A 24,758-nucleotide genomic window follows, 5' to 3' on the forward strand; every position below is an offset into this window, starting at 1 on the left:
ACACTGACCCATTACTCAGTAACACAAATGTAAAGTAGTACTGTTATGTATGTTTGTTAGGTAGCCTTCAGTTTGCAGGTTAGGTTCACATAGGGTGAGATACGCTACATGACCAAAAGTATATGGAAACCTGCTCGTCGAACATCTCATTCCAAAATCATGGTCATTAATATGGAGTTGGTCCCCCCTTTGCTTCTACAACAGTCTCCACTCTTCTGGGAAGGCTTTCCACTAGATGTTGGAATATTGCTGCGGGGACAAGCTTCCATTCAGCCGCAAGAGTATTAGTGAGGTCGGGCACTGATGTTGGGCGATTAGGCCTGGCTCGCAATTGGCGTTCCAATTCATCCCAAAGGTGTTCGACGGGATTTAGGTCAGGGCTCTGTGCAAGCCAGTCAAGTTCTTCCACACGGATCTCAACAAACCATTTCTGTATGGATCTTGCTTTGGGCATGGGGGAATTGTCATGCTGAAACAGGACACAAATGGCTTCACCAATCTGTTGCCACAAAGTTGGAAGCACAGAATCATCTAGATTGTTATTGTATGCTATAGCGTTAAGATTTCATTTCACTGGAACTAAGGGGCCTTGCCCGAACCATGAAAAACAGCCCGGCATTCAAAACTGTCAACATGACAGCATACTGTCACATACTGTGCGTTTAGACAGAGAGTGATTTTTAGGCCTATTTCACAACCAATAACTTCTCCGATACAGTAAATTTGAGCAATTTGCAAACTTCACGGCAACATTTAGGGCATTTTTGTTATGTAGCCTACTGTAGCAATTTCTCGTTGGAAGGATGATCACTCACTCAGTGGAGTCATTGATGTCCGTTTCCGATCAGTCAATCAAGACATGACTCAGCGTCCCACCTATCAGTTACACTCTTTCCAAATATTACCTTGGGTTGATTAGACAGCAATATTGATAGCCACTGATATTACACTAGGTGCACAATTCAATATGTATTTTCAGTTGAGCTCTTCAATATTAATCAATCTCTTACCTCACATGTTATTGTCAAGTGTAACATTCCATATGCAAAATTCCATAAACTTGTAGTGTAACTATCTTACATAACCTGGCAGTCACAATAATTCAAATATACCGATATAGGCCTACTATTCTGGTTTCACCTATGCCACCCTTTGTCCTTGTGGCAAGGATTTAGAATCAATTCACCATCCAGCTGTACCCTCATATTACCCTCTTCCCCCATCGCCTCCCCTCCTGTCCTTGACATGACCTTGTCATGCATGAGCAGGAGGATGGACTTGATTTCTGACAGGTTGCAGTGATATGACTGTTGATTGTTAACTGTTTTGCGGTAGGCTATGCCACCAGCCTTGTTGTGTGTGAGCTTGCATGCACATGTTTGCTTGACTCTGTGTGTGTGTGTGTGTGTTATTGTCAGTGTGGCCCTTTCTGACAGAGGGTGTTGTGAGATGTGGACAGTAGAGAGCAGGCTGCAGTAAGTCGAGAGGGTACTTGTCAGAGTGATCAGCAACATCAGCAACTTTTTAGTGATTAGAGGGAAAAAATCCATACAGTTACATATCGTGATATTATTTTTAGATGATACTATATTGATATTTGTCTCCAAGTATCGTTTATTTATTTGTGCCACTGTAGGTAGCATCAGCTTGTACTAGTCGGCTGTACCTGCATCCAAACACCAGTACTTTTCCTTCATAGCTTGTTCTCCATCTTTAAAATAAAGAATAGGGAGCCAATTTCTTTTCAGCACTTATATTTCCCGGACTGATGATAACTTGTTTTCTCCTGCTCTCTCTTGTCTCTGCAGCAGACATATAGTGAGAATATGTTTGGAACATCAAATCGCAATAAATGTAGAATTGTGATTCGTGAGAATGGTGGGAGTCGTGAGAATCGCAGTACATACAGTATCTTATCAGCTCCTCGGTATAGTGATAATGTATTGCGACGTTCCTGGCCATTCCCTACTACTTGCATGTGATATGCACAGCAAACAGAAAATAAGAACATTTGCTCATAATGAAAACAATGATACTACAGTTTCTACTTGAACTAGTACTCATCCTACCCTAGTCACTTACTGTACTGTTATTGTAGTATTCTTACTAAGTAAAAGCACCTGTCAATTGGTCCCGCATTGATTATGTGATGACAAGAAGCCCTGTCTCCGAGGATCTTCCCTCGCGACAAGACCATTCCCCAAACAATTTAATAAAATGTTATATTGCATTCTTTGTTTTTAATTTAGTTAAGCCTGTACTCGATTGAACAGGAGTTGAAGTTCAGGTGTCCCGAGTTCTTCCACCATAACTGTCTCTCAGTCCCCTAACCTCCTTCTCCTGCCCTCTAGGTTCTACTGGGATTTCACCATGCTGATGTTCATGGTGGGCAACCTCATCATCATCCCCGTTGGGATCACCTTCTTCAAGGACGAGACCACCGCGCCCTGGATCATCTTCAACGTGGTCTCTGACACCTTCTTCCTCATGGACCTGGTCCTCAACTTCCGCACAGGCATTGTATTTGAGGACAACACCGAGATTATCCTGGACCCCAGGAAGATCAAGAGGACGTACCTGAAGACCTGGTTCTTGGTGGACTTTGTCTCCTCCATCCCTGTGGATTATATCTTCCTGATTGTTGAGAAGGGGATCGACTCTGAGTTGTATAAGACGGCCAGAGCCCTGAGGATCCTACGCTTTACCAAGATCCTCAGTCTGCTGAGGCTGCTCAGGCTGTCCAGGCTAATCCGCTACATCCACCAATGGGAAGAGGTAAACTGGGCTCTAGAACTTACTTTGACCTAACATAGCAGGCGTGAAAGAAATGCCTGAAACTAGATCTCCTACATACTGGTCTTGAGGAGAAGAAAAATAACTGGGGAGGTTCTCTTCTGCACTGTTCAACTAATCCAGTAAATGTGGAGGAGGTTGTTGATGACTCGGCAGAGTCTAACTTTGACCAGTGGCAGGAGGAGATGGGATTGGCAATGTGTTTCTAGAATTTAAAATGAGAGGCTACACACTATAGGTTAAGTACTTGCATCGACCAATGGAAAGAGGGGGTAGGCCGCAATAATGCCCCTATGATACAAAGGCAGCAGTAGAAAGAATAAGCTCTTTTAGTTTGTCAAATCAGGGCAAGTACAGAAGGGAGTCAGATATGAACATCATCAGCCCAACCTACTTCAGAGTAATGTCCTTCCAATAATAGGCTAGTCTCACACTATCACAGGCCTTCAACACTGTTTTCTCTCTGTATCTGTAGTGATATACATCAGCAGGATGCTGAGATTCACAGCCTTGCTTTCTCAGTGACTGTGTTGGCCAGTTAGCCTCATCATCACAACCTTTGGCTGTGGTGTGCAGCCAGTCACAGTGGCCTGTTTTACCCTGATGTGACTGGATGTGTAAAGCTGTACTGGCCAAACAGAGGGTAGGATGGCTATACATACATTTATGCCCCTTCTGTGCTAGCTAAGATATTCCAGAAAAGGCTCTGAGCTGACCCAAGTCTGATGACTCATTTGTGTGTGTTCTGTACTCTACTTAATGGGACAATTATTTTCTTGATTCCAGAGTGGTAATTTGAGCCAGACACAACCCCCTAATTATTGAATCAACCCCTTGCGTAACCGAGTGCCTCTCACCCACTGCTCAGCTCTGCTCTGCACAGGGCAGCTGCTCACCTCATCTGGAGCATGAGAGGGCCAGTTAGACAAGTCACCGAATAAAGGAGGAACCTGAACTGCAATATTTTTCACAGCTGTTGTCATATAGTGACTTGATTTTCTTAGAGAGCAATGTGCTCATCAAGATGTACCTGGGAACACGGTCTTCTTTACTACTGCATGTAGCTGACAGCTGTTTGGAGCACTTCTCTGATACCCTATCTAGGACCCACGTATTCCCTGAGTGTCATCCCCTCTGCATTGGGCTGTTTGTGTGTACGTGCTTGTTAGTTTGTGTTCTAGGTGCTAGACAGGATGCAGCGGTAAAAACACTGAGGCTTTCTGGGAATAGGAAGCTTGTATCAACCTCTTCCATTTGCAGTCACGTCCAGACTGAGTGGATGTTACCTTTCTCATGAGCTGGGCTGGCCAGGCAGCAGTGCACTAGGCACTCTGGGATTGCGTTGTGGGTTCAGGAGGACTTTCACTTAGCATGCTCTCATTTCTGATTCCCATCTAGAGCATTATGATTGAATCAGAATCCTTAAACAATTACATTTTAATTGAATTGATACAGTATTTCCATATTAGTGGCTGTGGAACTGTTGTGTAATGTGTTAGAGTGGATTGCGTAATGCTTTGTCCTGCGTTTCTATTTGTGTAATGGGCTGCAGGCCACAAGGTTCTTGTTACATCTACGCTATGTGCCCTGGCCCTTCCGGCCAACTGACAGTGACACATGTTACATGTCATAGTTCTGCTAGTTAGCTGAAGACTTAGTTTTAGCCCATGATTGGATCCTAATCAAAATGCAAGGCCTTCAAGGCCTTCTCCTCCTGTTGCTTGCGGGCAGTGAGTCTGATAGCAGAAGCATGGAGGGGGAGTTGAGAGATGGCGAGCAACTGCCTGTGAGGGCACCGCGATACGCTAAACGCACCAATCTGAGCCCTCTGACCTTAATGGTGTAAGACAAGCGAATTGCATTTATGTAGGTGTGTGTGTACGCTGCAGGTAAATTGTCCATAAACAGATACAGAAATAGCTGTACAGGCACCGTGAAAATAACCCAATACCACCCAAACTCAGTATTACAGGGATTTTGTTTTTAATTTTAGGGCTTTTGAGACAGATAGAAAGAGGTCATGCAGAAGGAGGCTTGTTTGGCCTTTTTCACCACAGATATTCCAATACAGTCACTTACAAACAGCGGAAGGAGGCACTCCGACCTTGTGTTGTCTATCAGAGCTGCTTTTCATTTTGTGTCCGGTTAAGCTTTAAACCCATGGGTTTGCGTGAGGTCTTGTGAGGTGACTGAATCACCTGGCTCACACTTCGATGGAGATACTCCAGGCTTATCCCTCTCGGTCATATTTGTCTCATCAAAGCTTTCAGTGCCTCTGATGAGTGCAGGAAAGGAGTGCCGTCATCACTGAAGTTATTTGATGTACTTCATTTCTCAAGGCAAACTACGTTCAACTTCTGTGTACAGAAAAGCAACTGTGCATTTTTTGGCACCGGTAAACTTACTTACTTAATTACAATAACTAATCCGATCATGAATCCAAATCCTGTTGTAACCAGATAATGCTTATAATGGAATCGGTTTCAATTTTTTTTTTTAATCATGTGTTCATTGGCTATGTTAACAGGCTAAGTCTATGTGAAATGGTGAATGAATGAGGTGTGTAACACACCACTTACTCCTCTCTCTCTGACCCTCTCATGACAGATCTTCCATATGACCTATGACCTGGCCAGTGCAGTGATGCGTATCTTCAACCTGATTGGTATGATGCTGCTGCTGTGTCACTGGGATGGCTGTTTGCAGTTCCTGGTTCCCATGCTGCAGGACTTCCCCCAGGACTGTTGGGTCTCTCTCAACAAGATGGTGGTAAGTGCTGCTTAATACACACTCTAGAGTGTAGTTCGATCCGGTACTCTAGGGGCCAATTCCTGGACACCAGACTGGACTACCGGGCAGACGTTTGGTATTTTATGTAAATATTAGCATTTCCAATAAGTCTTATATGTTACATTTGGTATGGTTACTTAAGACAGAAACGATCGGAGGGACGTTGGACCGTGACCGTCTAGCAATCCAAAGGTTGCGTGTTCTAGACGTGTCAGGGACAACCGTAGCATTTGAGCTAATCCATATTCTAACCTTAGCCCAATTCATCTAACTTTTTTACTTCATTTTCTGAACCTTTGTCGTTTTAGTTCCCCTGACTTTTTACATAAATTATCCTAACCTTTGTTGATATTTATCCACCAATGCAAATTCTCCCTGTAATTCTCCTTTGTTGTTACCATGCAACAAGCAACTTGGTTTCAGAGAAGAACGTATAATACTATACGTCCTTTAATTCGTATGATATATATATATTGTACGACTGCTATTCCATTTGTAATGTAACCTAACGTAGTGTAATGTTTCGTACTAAATGGAGGGGAACAGATTTACATTCCAAATCTTACGAATTGCCCTGAGGCTAGGCTGCGGACACAGATGAAGCCTATTCCTGGACTAAAAACACTTTCAGTGGTGATTCTCCACGGAGCATGCTTTATAGTCCAGGAGTAAGCTTAATCTAGGTCCGTAAAATCAACCATTCAAGTGCTGCCGTGAAGGAGCATTTCCTACCTCAAAAGAGGTCTGAGGTAGACGCTCATCCAAAATACCAGTGCTGGGAAAAGCAAGAATCCCAAGGCACAGACCGTATTAGAGTGAATATATTGTCTTTACTGAGACAAAAATATTAATGGACCAACAGGTGTTTTCTAACCAGCTCCTGCTAAGAACGACACACTCACCCAGGCCTGCAGTAAACAAGCAATTATAGTAGTACTCAAGAGGCTTGTTGAAGGTTTGTTCTAGTCTCAGGCTCTCTCTAGGCTCAGGCCCGGACCCCAATCATTCAGCACACGACGCTTTCTCGCTGTCAGAAAGGAAGATAAAAAGGCCCTGTCATTCTCTCTGCACTCCGTTCCTTTTCTTTGCTCTGATGTCTGTGGACTCACAGATGATTCGTTGCTTGTGTCCACCTGCAGACTCCTCATAGAGAGAGGAGGCTGACAACACTACAGAGAGAATAAAGACAGAAGACGTGAACAGGCAGGGGGGCACGTTGCAGCAGCACACCGGTCTTCTCCTTCTCTTTCTCCAGATATCATAGTGCTAGCAATCCATCAGCCCTCACAAGCCATAAATATCTGGCTGAGTGCTCACAGACAAATGTGTTTTGAACAGGCTGAGGGCTAGCATGACTGAGGATCAACATAGATGCACCTGACTCAGAGATTCAACACATTGCTTGGTTCTGAGGTCCTTGATGATCTTCTTGGCTTTCCTTTGACACTGGGTGCCATGGATGTCCTGGAGGGCAGTGTGTCCCCAGTGATGTGTTGGGTTGAACCAGCCCGACAGGATGCTCTCAATGGTGCATCTGTAGAGGTTTGTGAGGGTCTTAGGGGCCAAGCTGTTGCACCCTCTTCATCACACTGTCTGTGTATGTTCCCGCTGGCATCTAGCCCTCTCTGGCCTATACAACCCCTCCCATCTGGGAACAAAGTCTTTCTGGGGTCTGGGGCCATACCGAGTTAAAAAGGCATTTTTCAGCCCTACTCTCTGTCCAATAAATTGCAGTGATCCGATATGTTTAAACGTGTGTGTATTGATGAGCCCCGTGCCTCTCCTGTGCCCTCCTCTGGGGTTGAGGAATAGAGTTCACCTGAAACGGAGGAGCTTTAGCAGACAAGTGGTGTGACTGACTGGGACTCCCGTACAGCTGAGAGAGTAGCTGGCAGCCCCAGAACCACCACCCCAGGTCTTCAGGACCTTTACTGCCATGCCATTACAACTAACAGCCATGCCATAAGCACTGTCATGCCATAAGCACTATCTAACAACACAGGAGACACATTTATGTTCTACAAGCATAGAGTAACCTGCAACCTGTTGAGTTGCCTTAATGATAGTGCTGTGCTGTAACATAAAACTCCAATGGGTAAAAACACAAATGCTTCTGCACATGCTAATTCCAAGTCCAAATAAGGAAGTATTGAGACATGTTCATGTGAAAACAAATAGTTCAGGCAGGAACTAAAAGAGCCACCCAAGCCACAGCCTGTTCATCCTGCTACCATGTAGAAGACAGGGGCAGTACACGTGCATCAAAGCTGGGAACGACAGACTGAGAAATAGCTTCTATCTCCAGTCAATCAGACTGTTAAACAGTCACCACTAGCCGGCCTCCGCCCAGTACCCTGCCCTGAACCTTACTGTTCTAGTCGGCTACCACCCAGCACTCTACCCTGCACCTTAGAGACCTTAGAGGCTGCCCTATGTACAGAGTCATTGGGAAAGGGAAAGGGGGATACCTAGACAGTTGTACAAATTAATGCCTTCAACTGAAATGTGCCTTCCGCAATTAACCCAACTCCTCTGAATCAGAGAGGTGGGGGGAATTGCCTTAATCGACATCCACGCCTTCGGCGCCCGGGGAACAGTGGGTTAACTGCCTTGCTCAGGGGCAGAACATCAGATTTTTATATTGTCAGCTCGGGGATTCGATCCAGCAACCTTTCGGTGGTCACTTTAATAATTTTTACATACTATTTCACCAAATGTATATGTACAGTACCAGTTAAGTTTGGACACCTACTTATTCAAGGGTTTTTCTTTATTTTGACTATTTTCTACATTGTAGAATAATAGTGAAGACATCAACACTATGAAATAACACATGGAATAATTTAGTAACCAAAAAAGTGTTAAACAAATCAAAATATATTTTGTATTTGAGATTCTTCAAATAGCCACACTTTGCCTCGATGACAGCTTTGCACACTCTTGGCATTCTCTCTCAACCAGCTTCATGAGGTAGTCACCTGGAATGCATTTAAATTAAAAGGTGTGCCTTGTTAAATGCTCATTTGTGGAATTTCTTTCCTTCTTAATGCGTTTAAGCTAATCAGTTGTGTTGTGACAAGGTAGGGGTGGTATACAGAAGACAGCCCTATTTGGTAAAAGACCAAGTCCATATTATGGCAAGAACAGCTTAAATAAGCAAAGAACATCATTACTTTAAGACATGAAGGTCAGTCAATCCATAAAATGTCTAGAACTTTGAAAGTTTCTTCAAGTGCAGTCGCAAAAATCAGCATTCTGCAGCGATACGCCATCCCATCTGGTTTGCGCCTTAGAGGCGCTATATTTGTTTTTTAACAGGACAATGACCCAACACACCTTCAGGCTGTGTAAGGGCTATGTGACCAAGACGGATAGAGATGGAGTGCTGCATCAGATGACCTGGTCTCCACAATCACCCTACCTCAACCCAATTTTGATGATTTGGGATGAGTTGGACCGCAGAGTGAAGGAAAAGCAGCCAACAAGTGCTCAGCATATGTGGGAACTCCTTCAAGACTGTTGGAAAAGCATTCCAGGTGAAGCTGGTTGAGAGAATGCCAAGAATGTGCAAAGCTGCCATCAAGGCAAAGAGTGGCTACTTTGAAGAATCTCAAATATAAAATATATTTTGATTAGTTTAACCCTTTTTTGGTTGTAACATGATTCCATATGTGTTATTTCATAGTTCTGATGTATTCACTATTGTTCTACAATGTAGAAAATAGTAAAAAAATAAAGAAAAACCCTTGAATGAGTAGGTGTGTCCAAACGTTTAACTGGTACTGTATATGCTGTATTCTAGTCATGGCTTATACTACATAATTTATTTTTGTATTTTTCTGGATTATGTGTGTATGTTATTTTTTTATTGCTAGATATTACTGCACTGTTGAAGCTAGAAACCGATGCATTTCGCTGCAATTGATTTGATTTAAACTAAAAGAGCTGTAGGTTCCAGGTCTCTAGTTCCAGATGGCCACCATTACCCCATAGTAGAGAGCAGTGAGATGGTGGAGGGTGGCTCTATCTCTCCCACATCTCCCCTCAGACTGGCCTGGGTCTGGGTGGACTGTGCCTGCCTGGGTAGACTGCTCCACTACTACGTGCCAGCTCTACATCACTGTCTCTGAACCAGGCCCAGGATTATGGCAAGCGCAGACGTTGACTCAGTGTCTCTTACTGTGCAGTAATTGTGTTTGGCCCCCTCCCTTACCTCCCTCCTTGATTTGGGATGATGGTAGGTAGGGTGCAGTGCTGTGTGTATGCCACACACACACACACACACACACACACACACACACACACACATACACACACACTCTGACACACACACACTCTGACACACACACACTCTGACACACTGTGAGTGTACGTCGCGTACGCCTCGTGCACAAACATACACACGAACCCATGCCTCTCGGTCCTGTTGATGTTCTGTTCCTCTGAGCTGGGCCCCTACTCTGTGTACTCCATGCCAATTTCCCTGAGAACAGTCGTCCTGGGCGATCGGGTGCAGGCAGGCGCAGGCTGGCTGGCATCTCCCAGCAACCAAGGTCAGCAATTCTCTGGAGGCGGATGGCTTCAAATGAGAGACGCAGCGTTAAATGATCCATCTCCCTGCCACTCGAGACTTGTTCACTTCGAGTGGCTGCTTGTCTACTCACTGCATCCTGGTCTGCATCCTTCATGCTGCTCAGAGAACAGAGACACACACATCTCTGTGGCCACAATACTTTTCACATTTTTGAAAGTTTGACTGTATTTTCTGTTTTTGAATAATAGTTCTACATTTGCTTTATGAGTAGTCTATGATCCTATGGTGGCAACACATACAGTTGAATTCGGAAGTTTACATACACCTTAGTCTAATACATTTAAACTCAGTTTTTCACATTTCCTGACATTTAATCCTAGTAAAAATTCCCTGTCATAGGTCAGTTAGGATCATCACTTTATTTAAAGAAAGTGAAATGTCAGAATAATAGTAGAGTGATTGATTTATTTCAGCTTTTATTTCTTTCATCACATTCCCAGTGGGTCAGAAGTTTACATACACTCAATTAGTATTTGGTAGCATTGCCTTTAAATTGTTTAACTTGGGTCAAACGTTTCAGTTAGCCTTCCACAAGCTTCCCACAATAATTTGGGTGAATTTTGGCCCATTCCTGACAGAGATGGTGTAACTGAGTCAGGTTTGTAGGCCTCCTTGCTCGCACATGTTTTTTCAGTTCTGCCCACAAATGTTCTATAGGATTGAGGTCAGGGCTTTGTGATGGCCACTCCAATACCTTGACTTTGTTGTTCTTAAGCCATTTTGCCACAACTTTGGAAGTATGCTTGGGGTCATTGTCCATTTGGAAGACCCATTTGGAAGACCCATTTGCGACCAATCTTTAACTGATGTCTTGAGATGTTACTTCAATATATCCATACAATTTTCTTTCCTCATGATCTATATTGTGAAGTGCACCAGTCCCTCCTGCAGCAAAGCACCCCCACAACATGATGCTGCCACCCCTGTGCTTCACAGTTGGGATGGTGTTCTTCGGCTTGCAAGCCTCCGACTTTTTCCTCCAAACATAAGGATGGTCATTATGGCCAAACTGTTCTATTTTTGTTTCATCAGACCAGAGGACATTCCTCAAAAGTATGATCTTTGTCCCCATGTTGCAAACCATAGTCTGGCTTTTTTTTATGGCGGGTTTGGAGCAGTGGCTTCTTCCTTGCTGAGAGGTCTTTCAGGTTGTGTTGATATAGGACTTGTTTTACTGTGGATATAGATACTTTTGTACCTGTTTCCTCCAGCATCTTCACAAGGTCCTTTGCTGTTGTTCTGGGATTGATTTGCACTTTTTGCACCAAAGTACGTTCATTTCTAGGAGACAAAACGAGTCTCCTTCCTGAGCGATATGGCGGCTGCATGGTCCCATCGTGTTAATACTTGCGTACTATTGTTTGTACAGATGAACGTGGTACCTTCAGGCGTTTGGAAATTGCTCCCAAGGATGAACCAGACTTGTGGCGGTCTACAATTATTTTTCTGAGGTCTTGGCTGATTTCTTTAGCTTGACATCATGGGAAAATCAGAGGCACTGAGTTTGAAGGTAGGCCTTGAAATACATCCACAGGTACACCTCCAATTGACTCAAATGATGTCAATTAGCCTATCAGAAGCTTCTAAAGCCATGACATCATTTCTGAAATTTTCCAAGCTGTTTAAAAGCACAGTCAACTTAGTGTATGTAAACAAAGTAGGTGTCCTAACCAACTTGCCAAAACTATAGTTTGTTAACAAGAAATTTGTGAAGTGGTTGAAAAAAAGTTTTAATGACTCCAACCTAAGTGTATGTAAACTTCCGACATCAACTGTACATTCTAAGTGATTTCAATGGCTCTGTCTCCTTTCTGATTGTTTTATACTGTTCAATTTAATTTCAACCCCCCCTAAGCATTTTCATAAATTTCTGCATTCCCTGCACTCATTTGAGATTATTTCCACACTGCCATGTTGGTCTGCACAATATGTGCAAAACATAGAGTCCGAACTATTGAAATTGCGATTTGACTTGCAATTTAGATCAAAACACTTGGGTAAACTGTTGGAAAAGGGGGAATACAATGATTATTATAATTCTATAGTTAGAATATAACAATAGGCACTTTGAATACAGTGTAGTTTGACATTCGTTTGACAACGAATGAAAAAGCCAGGGTGGCATTATTGTGACAGGGTAGGAACCAAAATGTTGGTCAGTGTTTCCAAGGAGACCCTTTAATCTTTGTCTTCATTAAATGTAATACAGCTAACATATTCATGCTTTGCCTATTTCTCTCTGATTTAGAAGATACTAATGCACAAACAACCAGCTAGCCAGCTAACTAGCGTAAAGCAATTGGAGCAAACATGATTTATTGTAGCCACAACTTGCTAAGAAAATACAAACTAGCTGTTTGCAGACAGTAAGATACACAAACTAAGTGTAATTATAGAATGCTTGTGGATTTATATTTGGAAGCAAAGTGGAGCAATGTTGTCAGTCTTGAACATGCAGACTGAAGAGTGAACAGCAAATGGTCGAGAAACGACAACTGCGCTCCTCGAGTCACGTGGCAGGGTGGGGCTTGTTGTATGAGAGAGCGAGAGAGACAAATTAAGTATAGCGAAGTAACCTATACAAACGGTCTTTACACGCGGCAGAGTGGCGTATCACATTTAACAAACCAAACAGTGAAATACCGTTATAGAAGTAAAAACACAAGCCGGTCCTTGCATCAATACAAGTCTTCAGTATAGTAAAATATGGTATTCCGCCCAGCTGTAACACACACACAAACACACAGGAAGCCACTTCTCCAGGTCCCTACTGGGCTAATTCACTGAGCCAGAGCATCAGGTGTGGGAGAGGCTTTCCTCCAACTATCTTAAGGCCCCGTGGGAGAGAATTACCAGGAGGTCCCTTCATCAAACAGCCAGTCAAATCACATTTATTTATATAGCCCTTCTTACATCAGCTGATATCTCAAAGTGCTATACAGAAACCCAGCCTAAAAACCCAAACAGCAAGCAATGCAGGTGTAGAAGCACGGTGGCTAGGAAAAACTCCCTAGAAAGGCCAAAACCTAGGAAGAAACCTAGAGAGGAACCAGGCTATGAGGGGTGGCCAGTCGTCTTCTGGCTGTGCCGGGTGGAGATTATAACAGAACATGGCCAAGATGTTCAAATGTTCATAAATTACCAGCATGGTCAATTAATAATAATCACAGTAGTTGTCGAGGGTGCAGCAAGTCAGCAAGTCAACATGTTATAATACCTGACCCTCCCTGATCTGACCACTGATACGGGGCGACAGGTAGCCTAGCGGTTAGAGTGTTGGGCCAGTAACCGAACGGTTGCTAGTTTGAATCCCCGAGCCAACTAGGTCGAGCAAGGCAATTAACCCTAATTGCTCCAGGGTTGCCATTGGGTGTCTCGGGGAGTTGGGATTTCCAATTCACACATGAGTATGACACACACTTGGTACATGTCTGAAATAGGACAAATATAAGCACCCACCTCATTGTTATTAGATACAGACTGTTCTGCTATAAGCCAGGATTTAAGTTTATAGCACCTGATCAAATTAAATAAAAATGTCCCCTCTGTTATGAAGCCCAAGTCAGGGCCAGGTGCTTTCATCTCATATACCTTATCCTGTATGGCTCTTAGATCAATAGAATTATAATAAAGCCCTGGATCATCTCATTATCCATCTGTCCTTTATGATCTTAGACCTGAGGTAGAGTAATCCGGCTCTCATGCCAGGGTTCATCTGGCTAGAAGATGCAGGGCAGCCAGGGAAAATACAGTTACTAAGACGAGACGTATATCTCCCTCTCTAACTTTAAGCATCAGCAGTCAGAGCAGCTTACCAATCACTGTACCTGTACACAGCCCATCTGTAAATAGCACACCCAACAACCTCATCCCCATATTTGTATTTTTTGTTGTTGTTGCTCTTTTGCACCCCAGTATCTCTACTTGCACATCATCATCTGCACATCTATCCCTCCAGTGTTAATGCTAAATTGTAATGATTTTGCCTCTTTGGCCTATTGATTGACTTACCTCCCTAATCTTAATACATTTGCACACATTGTACATAGACCTTTTCTATTGCGTTATTGACTGTACGTTTGTTTATCCCATGTGTAACTCTGTGTTGTTGTTTTTGTCGCACTGCTTTCCTTTATCTTGGCCAGGTTGCAGTTGTAAATAAGAACTTGTTCTCAACTAGTCTACCTGGTTAAATAAAGGTGCAATATATATATATATATGTATTTTATTTATTTATTAAAAAAACACCTATACATACACACACATACAGAGCCTTCAGACGGTGTTCACATCCCTTTACTTTTTCCACATTTTGTTGTGTTACAACCTGAATTTAAAATGTATTAAATTTAGATTTTGTGTCACCGATCTACACACAATATCCTATAATATCAAAGTGGAATTTTGTTTGTAGAACATTTTCGAAGTTAATAAAAAATGAAAAGCTGAAATGTCTTGAGCTGATAAGTATTCAACCCCTTTGTTATGGCAAGCCTAAATAAATTCAGGAGTTAAAATGTACTTAACATATCACAAAAGTTGCATGGACTCATTCTGTGTTCAATAATTGTGGTTAAAGTAATAATGTAATATATTAAACTTTTATCCAAAGCAATTTAGTTAAAAAAATATATTTATATATATTTCACATTTATTTAACCAGGTAAGCCAGTTGAGAATAAGTTCTAATTTACAACTGCGACCTGGCCAAGATAAAGCAAAGCAGTGTGACGCAAACAACAACACAGAGTTACACATGGAATATCCCTGTACGCATGGTGAAGTTATTTGTTAGGCTTTGAATGGTGTATCCATACACCAAGTCTCTAAAGATACAGGCATCCTTCCTAACTACGTTGCCAGAGAGAAAGGAAACCACTCAGGGATTTTACAATCAAGACAATGGGGATTTTAAAACAGTTAAGAGTTTTTAATGGTTGTGATATGAGAAAACTGAGGATGGATCAACAACATTGTAGTTACCCCAAAATACAAACCTAAATGACAGAGTGAAAAGAAGGAAGCCTGTTACAGAATACAAATATTCCAAAACATGTATCCTGTTTACAACCAGGTAAAACATTGCAAAAAAATGTGGCAAAGAAGTTAACTTTTTGTCCTGAATGCAAAGCGTTACGTTTGGGCCAAACCAACACAACACATCACTGAGTACCACTCTTCATATTTTCAAGCATGGTGGTGGCTTGCATCATGTTATGGATATGCTTCTCATCGGCAAGGAATAGGGATATTTTTTAGGATAAAATGAAACGGAATGGAGCTAAGAAGAGTTAAACCTAAAACTCAAGGCCAAATCTAAATTGGAGTTGCTTACCAAGACGAGACCTAGTTACTTACATTTTTGTCTTAAATTGGCGTGAAAATCGATGGCAAGACTTAAAAATGGCTGTTTAGCAATGATCAACAACCAACTTGACAGAGTTTAAGGAATAAAAAAAAGGGCAAATATTGTACAATCCAGGGGTGCAAATTTCTTAGAAACTTACCCAGAAGACTCACATCTATAATCACTGTCAAATGTAATTCTAACATATATTGTCTCAGGGGATTGAGTACTTATCGAATCAAGATATATTAGTGTTTTATTTGACACAATAAATTTTTTTTAGGATTTTTCTTCCACTTTGACATGTTGTGTAGATCGTTGGCCAAAAATGACAATGAAATCCATCATAATCCCCCTTTGTAAGACAACAAAATGTGGAAAAAGTCAAGTGGTGTGAATACTTTCTGAAGGCACTGTATGTGCGCGCACACACACACACACACTCACACCCCCACCCACAGAGCCACAGGAAATACCCTTGTTTCAATGGCTAATAAGGATATCCTCCCTTTATTAAATGACTGAATCCATTAGAGTGGCTCAGCATCTCAACCCTCCTTTCATGCCTACCCATGGCCCTTAGGGATGGTAAAGATGGCTGTACCAGTTTAGGCATCTGACATGGTGAATGTAGCTGAAGAAAGAGCCTTTTACTCAGCTCTCACTGTTATCCATCTATGAAGGCAGGCCACTCAGAGGTTAAACGTAAGCTCCGAGGCACAGCGCAGAAGTGAGGGAGCAATAGTGACAAAAAGTCCACAGACACACACACACACACACACACACGCCTGCACACACACACACATGCACACACGTACACACACACCACAACCCCTCCTCCCTTCTCCTTCCACATCTTACCTCCCTCCAGGATCTTGGAACAAATCTGCGTTTATCTCTGATTATGCCATCATAGATCATGCACAACCCATACTGCATGAGTGCTCCTCTCTGTAAATGGATTATGTACAATTAGGCTTTGCCCCTGTTCCTTTAGCTGGGGAATGACTAATGCAATGGATGGGGGAGATTATCCTCTGTATTGCTGCTGAATTGTGAATAACAAAACAGAGCTCAGTGGCGTGCATCATGTAGTGAAAGGTGTAGAGTTTGATCCTAAGTGACGGTTGCACACTAGACTGGGGGATTTGATTTTTCTCTAGCATTTGCACCTTCTCCTTGGCAGAGAATGTTGGGTTGTAGCCTGCTTCAATGGAGCTGTGGTGTGTATTCCACACTATCCCTCAGAGCCAATACCTTATGAGCTGGGTCCACATGTCACCCATTGTCATTGTAATAGTTATTTTTAGTGGAAAGTGTATGCCTATATCATATCGGTGTGAGAATCAGAGTACAGAACAGAGATGATTCACCTGCTCCTGTCTAAACACCAGGCTGTCTGTTGACGTTATTGCTGTGGGGATTGGGGACTATGTTTCATCATTTAATCACAAATCTGAGCTCCCGTACCTGTAGGATGGATGCATGTTCTAATAGATTAGCATTTCTGTCAACTCCCTGTCGCTATGGAAGCAGTAATGGCGCGGTGCGACACACACAGGCACACATACACACACAGTGCAGTGGGTAAAATATGGTATTGTCCTACCGAGACAGAGAAAATGGATGTGTCAGTACTGTGGAGGATGTTCAGTCATCTGCACTGGGGATTGGGTCTTTAGATCACAGGCGATGTGTGTGTGTGTGTGCTGTGCTCAGTTCCTCAAACTCGGGGTGCAGTGAGGCAGCATAGAGACGTTAGTATAAAAGCCTGGGTGAACATTGTAAATTCAGATAAGCTACTGCAAGCAGGCCGAGCCAGAGCAGCTAGCTACATCTCCCTGTCACATTTCTTAAAGGCATGACTTTATCTGAATGTATTATTTTTTCATCCATGTTGGACAGTTTCTCTGGCTCTGACAGAGTTATTGTAGCTACCTGCACATGTCAGTCAAACAGGCCTGGTGGTAGGGAGTACACATATCCGGGCTGTATCACATCCGGCCGTGAGTCCCATAGGGCGGCACACAATTGGCTCAGCGTCGTCCGGGGTAGGCCGTCATTGTAAATGAGAATTTTTTCTTAACTGACTTGCCAAGTTAAATAAAGGTTAATATAAATATATATATATATATTTCAGCTCAGTCTTGAGACCACAGTCCACAATAGAGAACATTTGCTGCTAATTCTGTCCTGATCTGGCATTGGATGGGTGCGTGTGTTTGTGTGTGCTATTTCCGGCTCAGAGTTTGGAGCTCAGGGTGACGGGTTGCTGCTGCTGTTTGCCTGGCGGGCATGCTCTGTAGGCAGCATGCTGATAGACCAGGGGGACAGAGAGAGAAAGAGAGAGAGAGAAGGAAAGAGATGCAGCTCTGCCTCTATTGCACACCCAAGGTATTGGGACCAGGTCTGAGGCTAAAGCTGCCCCTAGCAAAGAGAGAGAGAGGGAGGGAGGTTCCATATGAGGACACACAAATACATCTCCATCTCTGTTTTGGCTCTTTACTGGCAGTCCCTCCTCAGTGCTGACTGCTGAGTGCTCCCAAGATCTCATCTCATCTCATCCCCATGCAATTCCACACAGTACCTATCTGTCCTCTTCCATTATTCCTTTCCATCCAATTCGCTCTGTCACATTTCAAAACAATCTAATGGTGCCTCGCACTCATTTCTCCTGATTTCCACCCCAACTCCTCTCCCAACTAAAGCATTTTGAATTGAATGCAAATGGAGTTCAAAGAAATTCAAAACAGATACAATCCGATCCAGAAGGAGTCAACCGTTGATAGTGGAGACTGCTCTGTTCGGCTCGGCTCTCTACGGCATGCAGATAGCCGATCCAGAAGGAGTCAACCGTTGATAGTGGAGACTGCTCTGTTCGGCTCGGCTCTCTACGGCATGCAGATAGCCGATCCAGAAGGAGTCAACCGTTGATAGTGGAGACTGCTCTGTTCGGCTCGGCTCTCTACGGCATGCAGATAGCCGATCCAGAAGGAGTCAACCGTTGATAGTGGAGACTGCTCTGTTCGGCTCGGCTCTCTACGGCATGCAGATAGCCGATCCAGAAGGAGTCAACCGTTGATAGTGGAGACTGCTCTGTTCGGCTCGGCTCTCTACGGCATGCAGATAGCCGATCCAGAAGGAGTCAACCGTTGATAGTGGAGACTGCTCTGTTCGGCTCGGCTCTCTACGGCATGCAGATAGCCGATCCAGAAGGAGTCAACCGTTGATAGTGGAGACTGCTCTGTTCGGCTCGGCTCTCTACGGCATGCAGATAGCCGATCCAGAAGGAGTCAACCGTTGATAGTGGAGACTGCTCTGTTCGGCTCGGCTCTCTACGGCATGCAGATAGCCGATCCAGAAGGAGTCAACCGTTGATAGTGGAGACTGCTCTGTTCGGCTCGGCTCTCTAAGGCATGCAGATAGCCGATCCAGAAGGAGTCAACCGTTGATAGTGGAGACTGCTCTGTTCGGCTCGGCTCTCTACAGCATGCAGATAGCCGATCCAGAAGGAGTCAACCGTTGATAGTGGAGACTGCTCTGTTCGGCTCGGCTCTCTACGGCATGCAGATGGCCGATCCAGAAGGAGTCAACCGTTGATAGTGGAGACTGCTCTGTTCGGCTCGGCTCTCTACGGCATGCAGATAGCCGATCCAGAAGGAGTCAACCGTTGATAGTGGAGACTGCTCTGTTCGGCTCGGCTCTCTACGGCATGCAGATAGCCGATCCAGAAGGAGTCAACCGTTGATAGTGGAGACTGCTCTGTTCGGCTCGGCTCTCTATGGCATGCAGATAGCTCTGTAAAGCATGTTTTTTTAAATGTCTGTACTTAATGTTTTCATGTTTATATGTTCACCTGCCAGGGGACTGCAGGTGTAAATGTCTGCTAAAGCTGGTGCAACGGATCACTTCTCTTACTCTGAGACGTATGTTTTGTTGTACATTGTACCTGCCAAATAAACAGAATAACTAATACCGCCAGGCCAGTCTAACTCTGAACCAAAAGCACTGTAGATGGCAGAGGAGAAGATTAACAGTGACATTTCCCTGGATGAGCAAACCTGTAGCCAGGCAGCGTTTCTCAGTCAGTGTTGCTGTTTACGGCTGAGTAGACAGTGTTTATAATGATTCTAACATGACTAGTCTCACTGTATACACAAATCAAAGGCAGAGTGGAGGAGGCAGACGTAATGGCTCCTCATTAGAGCCCAGTCTGAAGAGGCCTTCTATACCTGAGTCAACAACACTATGGTGGAGTGATTAGGCCTTCAACAAACAGCAAGCTAGTACAATGGAGCCAAACTCCTTACCTTCTCCAGAGGAGAGATCTCAGCTTTCTTCCAGGAACTTTCTCATACCCCCCCCCCCCTCTCTCTTTCTCTCGCTCTCTCTTTCTCTCTCTTTTTAAAGGCTTTCTATTTTAGACTTTTAGGTTGGTATCATAGTCATGTTTTTTTGTACAGTGAGATTGAAAATGTGGTTTTAATGCAATGTTATTCTTTCTATATAATATCCTTTTTTGTAACAAAAACCCTGTTTTTTTCTCTCTCCCAACAGAACGACTCGTGGAGCGAGCTGTACTCCTTTGCCCTGTTCAAGGCCATGAGTCACATGCTGTGTATCGGTTACGGGCGCCAAGCCCCAGAGAGCATGTCTGATATCTGGCTGACCATGCTCAGTATGATCGTGGGCGCCACCTGCTATGCCATGTTCATTGGCCATGCCACTGCCCTCATCCAGTCCCTGGACTCATCCCGGCGCCAGTACCAGGAGAAGGTAAGACCGCCGTCGATGAGGACCAAGCCACGTGACCAGGAGAAACTCAGAGCCGTAGACACAGGTTATTAGTACGGCCTAGAGTTTTCCCTGGTCAAGTCACATAGTCAGGAAAATCCCTGTCCCTACCGGCATCCACCAGTCTGTGTCGTCAGATCAAAGCATGTGGTCAAGTCTCTTAAGAAGGAGAACACTGCTCTATAAGGACATTGCAGCTGAGTCTCCATAGAGTTCTTAGATACTGGGTGATCTGGTGGAGTATTATTCAGTCTGTCAGCAGCATGTCCCCCTGGCCTGCAATCATTTGCCAGGCTTTGTTGTCTAATTGCAGCATCTGGCTAATGTTGAGAACAGAGGAGAACAGTGCCTCCGACTCCGCTTCTGTCATCTACTGTTTGGCTTCTCTTCAAGACCTGAGACAGGATTCCATCCTGTCTCTAGTTTCTGCCCTCTGTCTCAGTCTCCAATACCTTTTTGTTATTATCTTGGAGAGATAATCATCCTGTTTTCTGGTTCACAATACTAGGGAGCGACGAGGGGAAATTGTGTGCTTGAAACAGAATGAATTTGCATTTGAATGAGGGATTATATAAACCAAGTCTCCGATCAGATAACATTAAGTCGGCTAGTACAGTAAGATAAAAGTTAGACTAAATTCACAGGAAAGGGTTTCCCTGAACCAATTTGACATGATCTGTATCCACTGCATACTATCATTCATACACAAGTGCACCCGCTGTAAGTAATTTCCCCTGCATGGGATAATGAATACAAACGTTCAATAGAGATGTGCTTCTCCCTATTCCTTACTCCCTAGTGATGGAGATGCAACAGTTAGTGCTATGTAGCAATTTGTACCTACTCTGTAACTACACTACCTCTTTATGTAACTTCTCAAAAACATACATTTAGGCCACTTAATGTAGAGTGAAACCACACTCTCTGTTCCCTAGCTAAATATATGCCCATTACATTATCTCAGGACTGTTCGGACCGGTTACAACAAGTATGCTCCTGACACAGCACATCAATCCCTACTACTCCCTACTCGGTGACCGAGATGGAGAGAGATCTCTAGCTGAAGAGATGCACACGCCTCCTATCACAGGAAGAGCACGTAAAGCCAGGAAGGCCCCGTTATTCCTGGAACTGCTCTCTCTCATGCTCCCCTTCTTCCCTAATGTCAGAACTAACGATGTGACTACCGTGATCCAGCGAAGACAGCTCATCACATCTAGATCTTCCTCAGGCCATCACTCATGAGGGTGTTTTATTCATCATCAGCTACTTGAGATACAGTATACTGGGATACACACTGAGGCAGGAATCCGATTACACAGTGATAATGGCACAATGAGTCTGAACCCTCGCCTCCGATCCCCACAAAAGTGTTTCTTTGTACAGGGTAGTGTAAACACAGGCGTCAGTGCGTGGTCGTATTGACAGCGCAGTGTAAAAAGTTAGCCGTGGTTTCTGTGTTGAAACAGATTAGTCATGATACACTATATATACAAAAGTATATGGACACCCGTTCAAATTAGTGGATTCGGCTATTTCAGCCTCACCCGTTGTGTATAAAATCTAGCACATGGCCATGCAATCCCCATAGACAACATTGGATGTAGAATGGCCTTACTGATGAGCTCAGTGACTTTCACCGTGGCACCGTCATAGGATGCCACCTTTCCAAAAAGTCAGTTCGTCAAATTTCTGCCCTGCTAGAGTTGCCCCGGTCAACTGTAAGTGCTGTTATTGTGAAGAGGAAAAGTCTAGGAGCAACAACGGCTAAGCAGCAAGGTGGTAGGCCATATAAGCTCACAGAACGGGCCCACCAAGTGTTGAAGCGCGTAAAAATCGTCTGTCCTCGGTTGCAACACTCACTACCGAGTTCCAAACTGCCTCTGGAAGCAACGCCAGCCCAATAATTGTTCGCCGGGAGCTTCATGAAATGGGTTTCCATGGTTGAGTAGCTGCACACAAGCCTAAGATCACCATGCGCAATGTGAAGCATCAGCTGGAGTGGGGTAAAGCTCTCTGGACTCTGGAGCAGTGGAAATGCGTTCTCTGGAGTGATGAAACACGCTTCACCATCTGGCTTTCCGACGGACGAATCTGGGTTTGGCGGATGCCAGGAAAATGCTACCTGTCCGAATGCATAGTGCCAATTGGAATGTTTGGTGGAGGAGGAATAATGGTCTGGGGCTGTTTTTTCATGGTTAGGCCTCTTGGTTCCAGTGAAGGGAAATGTTAACGCTATAGCATACAATGACATTCTAGATGATTCTGTGCTTCCAACTTTGTGGCAACAGTTTGGGGAAGGACCTTTCCTGTTTCAGCATGACAATGTCCCCATGCACAAAGCGATGTCCGCACAGAAATGGTTTGTCGAAATCGGTGTGGATGAATCACCTTTGGGATGAATTGGAACGCCGACTGCGAGCCAGGTCTAATCCCCCAACATCAGTGCCCGACCTCACTAATGCTCTTGTGGATGAATGGAAGCAAGTCCCTGCAGCAATGTTCCAACATCTAGTGGAAAGCCTTCCCAGAAGAGTGGAGGCTGTTATAGCAGCAAAGGGGGGCCCAACTCCTTATTAATGCCTATGATTTTGGACGAGCAGGTGTCCACATACTCTTGGTGATGTAGTGTACTTCTGACACCGAGAAAATCCACTTTTACGTTGAGAGAAGGTATTGTCATTGTTTGCAATGTCCACACTGTTAGACAATGCGTAGGCTACTGATTTATCAGAGTGTGGCGTCTGGGCCTTAGGCGGTCAGAGTTTCTGTTTCTCATTAGACATTCAGCAGCTCATTCTCAATGGCTCTCTAAAGGTACACATTGTCCCTCTCCATGTATCTCACCCGGTCACACATTCCATGTACACTCTTAGAAAAAAAAGTTCCAAAAGAGTTCTTCAGCTGTTCCCATAGGAGAACCCTCTGGGGAAAGGATTCCACACGCACGCACGCACGCACGCACACGCATGTCTGCTGGGTTTTCTCACATAGGAGACAAGGAATACCATCAACCTGTGTCCTAATCGTCTGATGGTGTTGAGTAGAGGGCACAGATACACTGTCGTAACGTGTCTGTCTCTCATATTGAGGACAGTGTGGCAACAGATGAAGCAGCAGCAGCATGTCCCTGTGTCCTCTCTTCCTCTGAGGTGACACAACCCCCCCCCCCCCCCCCCCCCCCATCCCTCTCTCACCTCCCTCCGTCTTTGACATCTAACTGGGTGAAACATCATCTGCCAGAGGACACAGCGTGCAAGTGGCCCCGCCGCCCAGATCTTTAGGCTTTATGTAACTGTTACTACTGTCCTTCTCCTCCTCCAGAGGGATGCAGCAACGCTGCTGAATAGGCTCTGAAGAAAGATGTGACCCAAGGGGCCTCTAGGGCAGAACAGTTCTCCACTGGGGTCCAGTCAACCTACTGTCTTCGTTGACTCAGCACAACCCCTGTGGTCTCTCTGATACATGAGTCAATATTTCCATAGTGTGATTGGTATTTATTTGCTTCTTGTGAAAGCTCATTGGATTAAGACAAATCAAAAGAAAATCCTATGGAATGTGTAATGGGAAATGATGGTGTAGAAACACTTGTACAGTGGTTCCTCCTTTAATAGTTGCGAGCTTACAACCATGGGACTTAGAGGTCATTTGTGGTTTAGTACGTTACCCTGCATCACCACTTCATTGCTCCAGACCAGCGCAGGGGGGGAGTTAAAGCACTGATTATGATTTTGGGTCCTACTGAGTCTCTAACGGACTATGAATCGGCAACATAAACCTAAATAGAAACTGATAATTGTGCACGACTTCAGTATTACTTACTAAAACTGTTGTTACACTAAGGTTTTTATTATTTTATTTTGTTAGGAGTATTTTGCTCTTACTGTAGCACAACGCCTGAGTGGTGCAACTGTCTAAGAAGCTGTGTTGCTATAGATGCTGGTTCAATACCCCTGCCAGCCTTAACTGGGAGACCCATGAGATGACTGTAGGTTTTTGTTTTTTCTCCCTCTAAAAACAGAAATAAATCATTCTAAATAACAAACTGGATTTATTTATAAATTAGTAACAATGTCTCACTATGTAGGCGACATGAATCTCACTAGTGTTGAGTAACGTGCTGTTAAAAGTGGTGTAGGTCTTATTTATTTAAAGAGCATATTGAAGTTCGAAGCAAAAGCCTACAACTATTTTAGCACCGTTTCGTGCTGCTCTGAGATAAGCATGGGGACTGGTCGGGATAAATCAATGAGATTTTTATTTTCACTGAATCTCCATTTGGGTTTTTGGTTAGACTAGAATTAGAAAATTAGGGTGCAGATGTTATGCTCTTAGTTAAGAACAGGGACAGCCTACTCCTTCCTCCCCATTGGGGAATTGAACCCCGGTCTCCCTTGTGCCCTGCCCACACGACACAGGGATTTAGCTAAGTAGCCCAGT

The 24,758-nt window shown here is 44.0% G+C and overlaps 1 protein-coding gene across 2 annotated transcripts in view; it reads left to right on the forward strand.

Moving 5' to 3' along the window:
- The window catches only part of hcn2 (hyperpolarization activated cyclic nucleotide-gated potassium channel 2), a 67,396-nt gene that overhangs the window by 4,166 nt on the left and 38,472 nt on the right, over positions 1 to 24,758 (forward strand). For both annotated transcript variants that reach the window (XM_021601253.2, NM_001124448.1), the window contains 3 exon segments: positions 2,352 to 2,775; positions 5,401 to 5,562; positions 20,082 to 20,300. In XM_021601253.2, coding sequence (XP_021456928.2) covers positions 2,352 to 2,775; positions 5,401 to 5,562; positions 20,082 to 20,300 — 805 coding nt within the window.

Source organism: Oncorhynchus mykiss, chromosome 5 (assembly GCF_013265735.2).
Source record: "Oncorhynchus mykiss isolate Arlee chromosome 5, USDA_OmykA_1.1, whole genome shotgun sequence".
In the NCBI taxonomy this organism is placed as follows: Eukaryota; Metazoa; Chordata; class Actinopteri; order Salmoniformes; family Salmonidae; genus Oncorhynchus; species Oncorhynchus mykiss.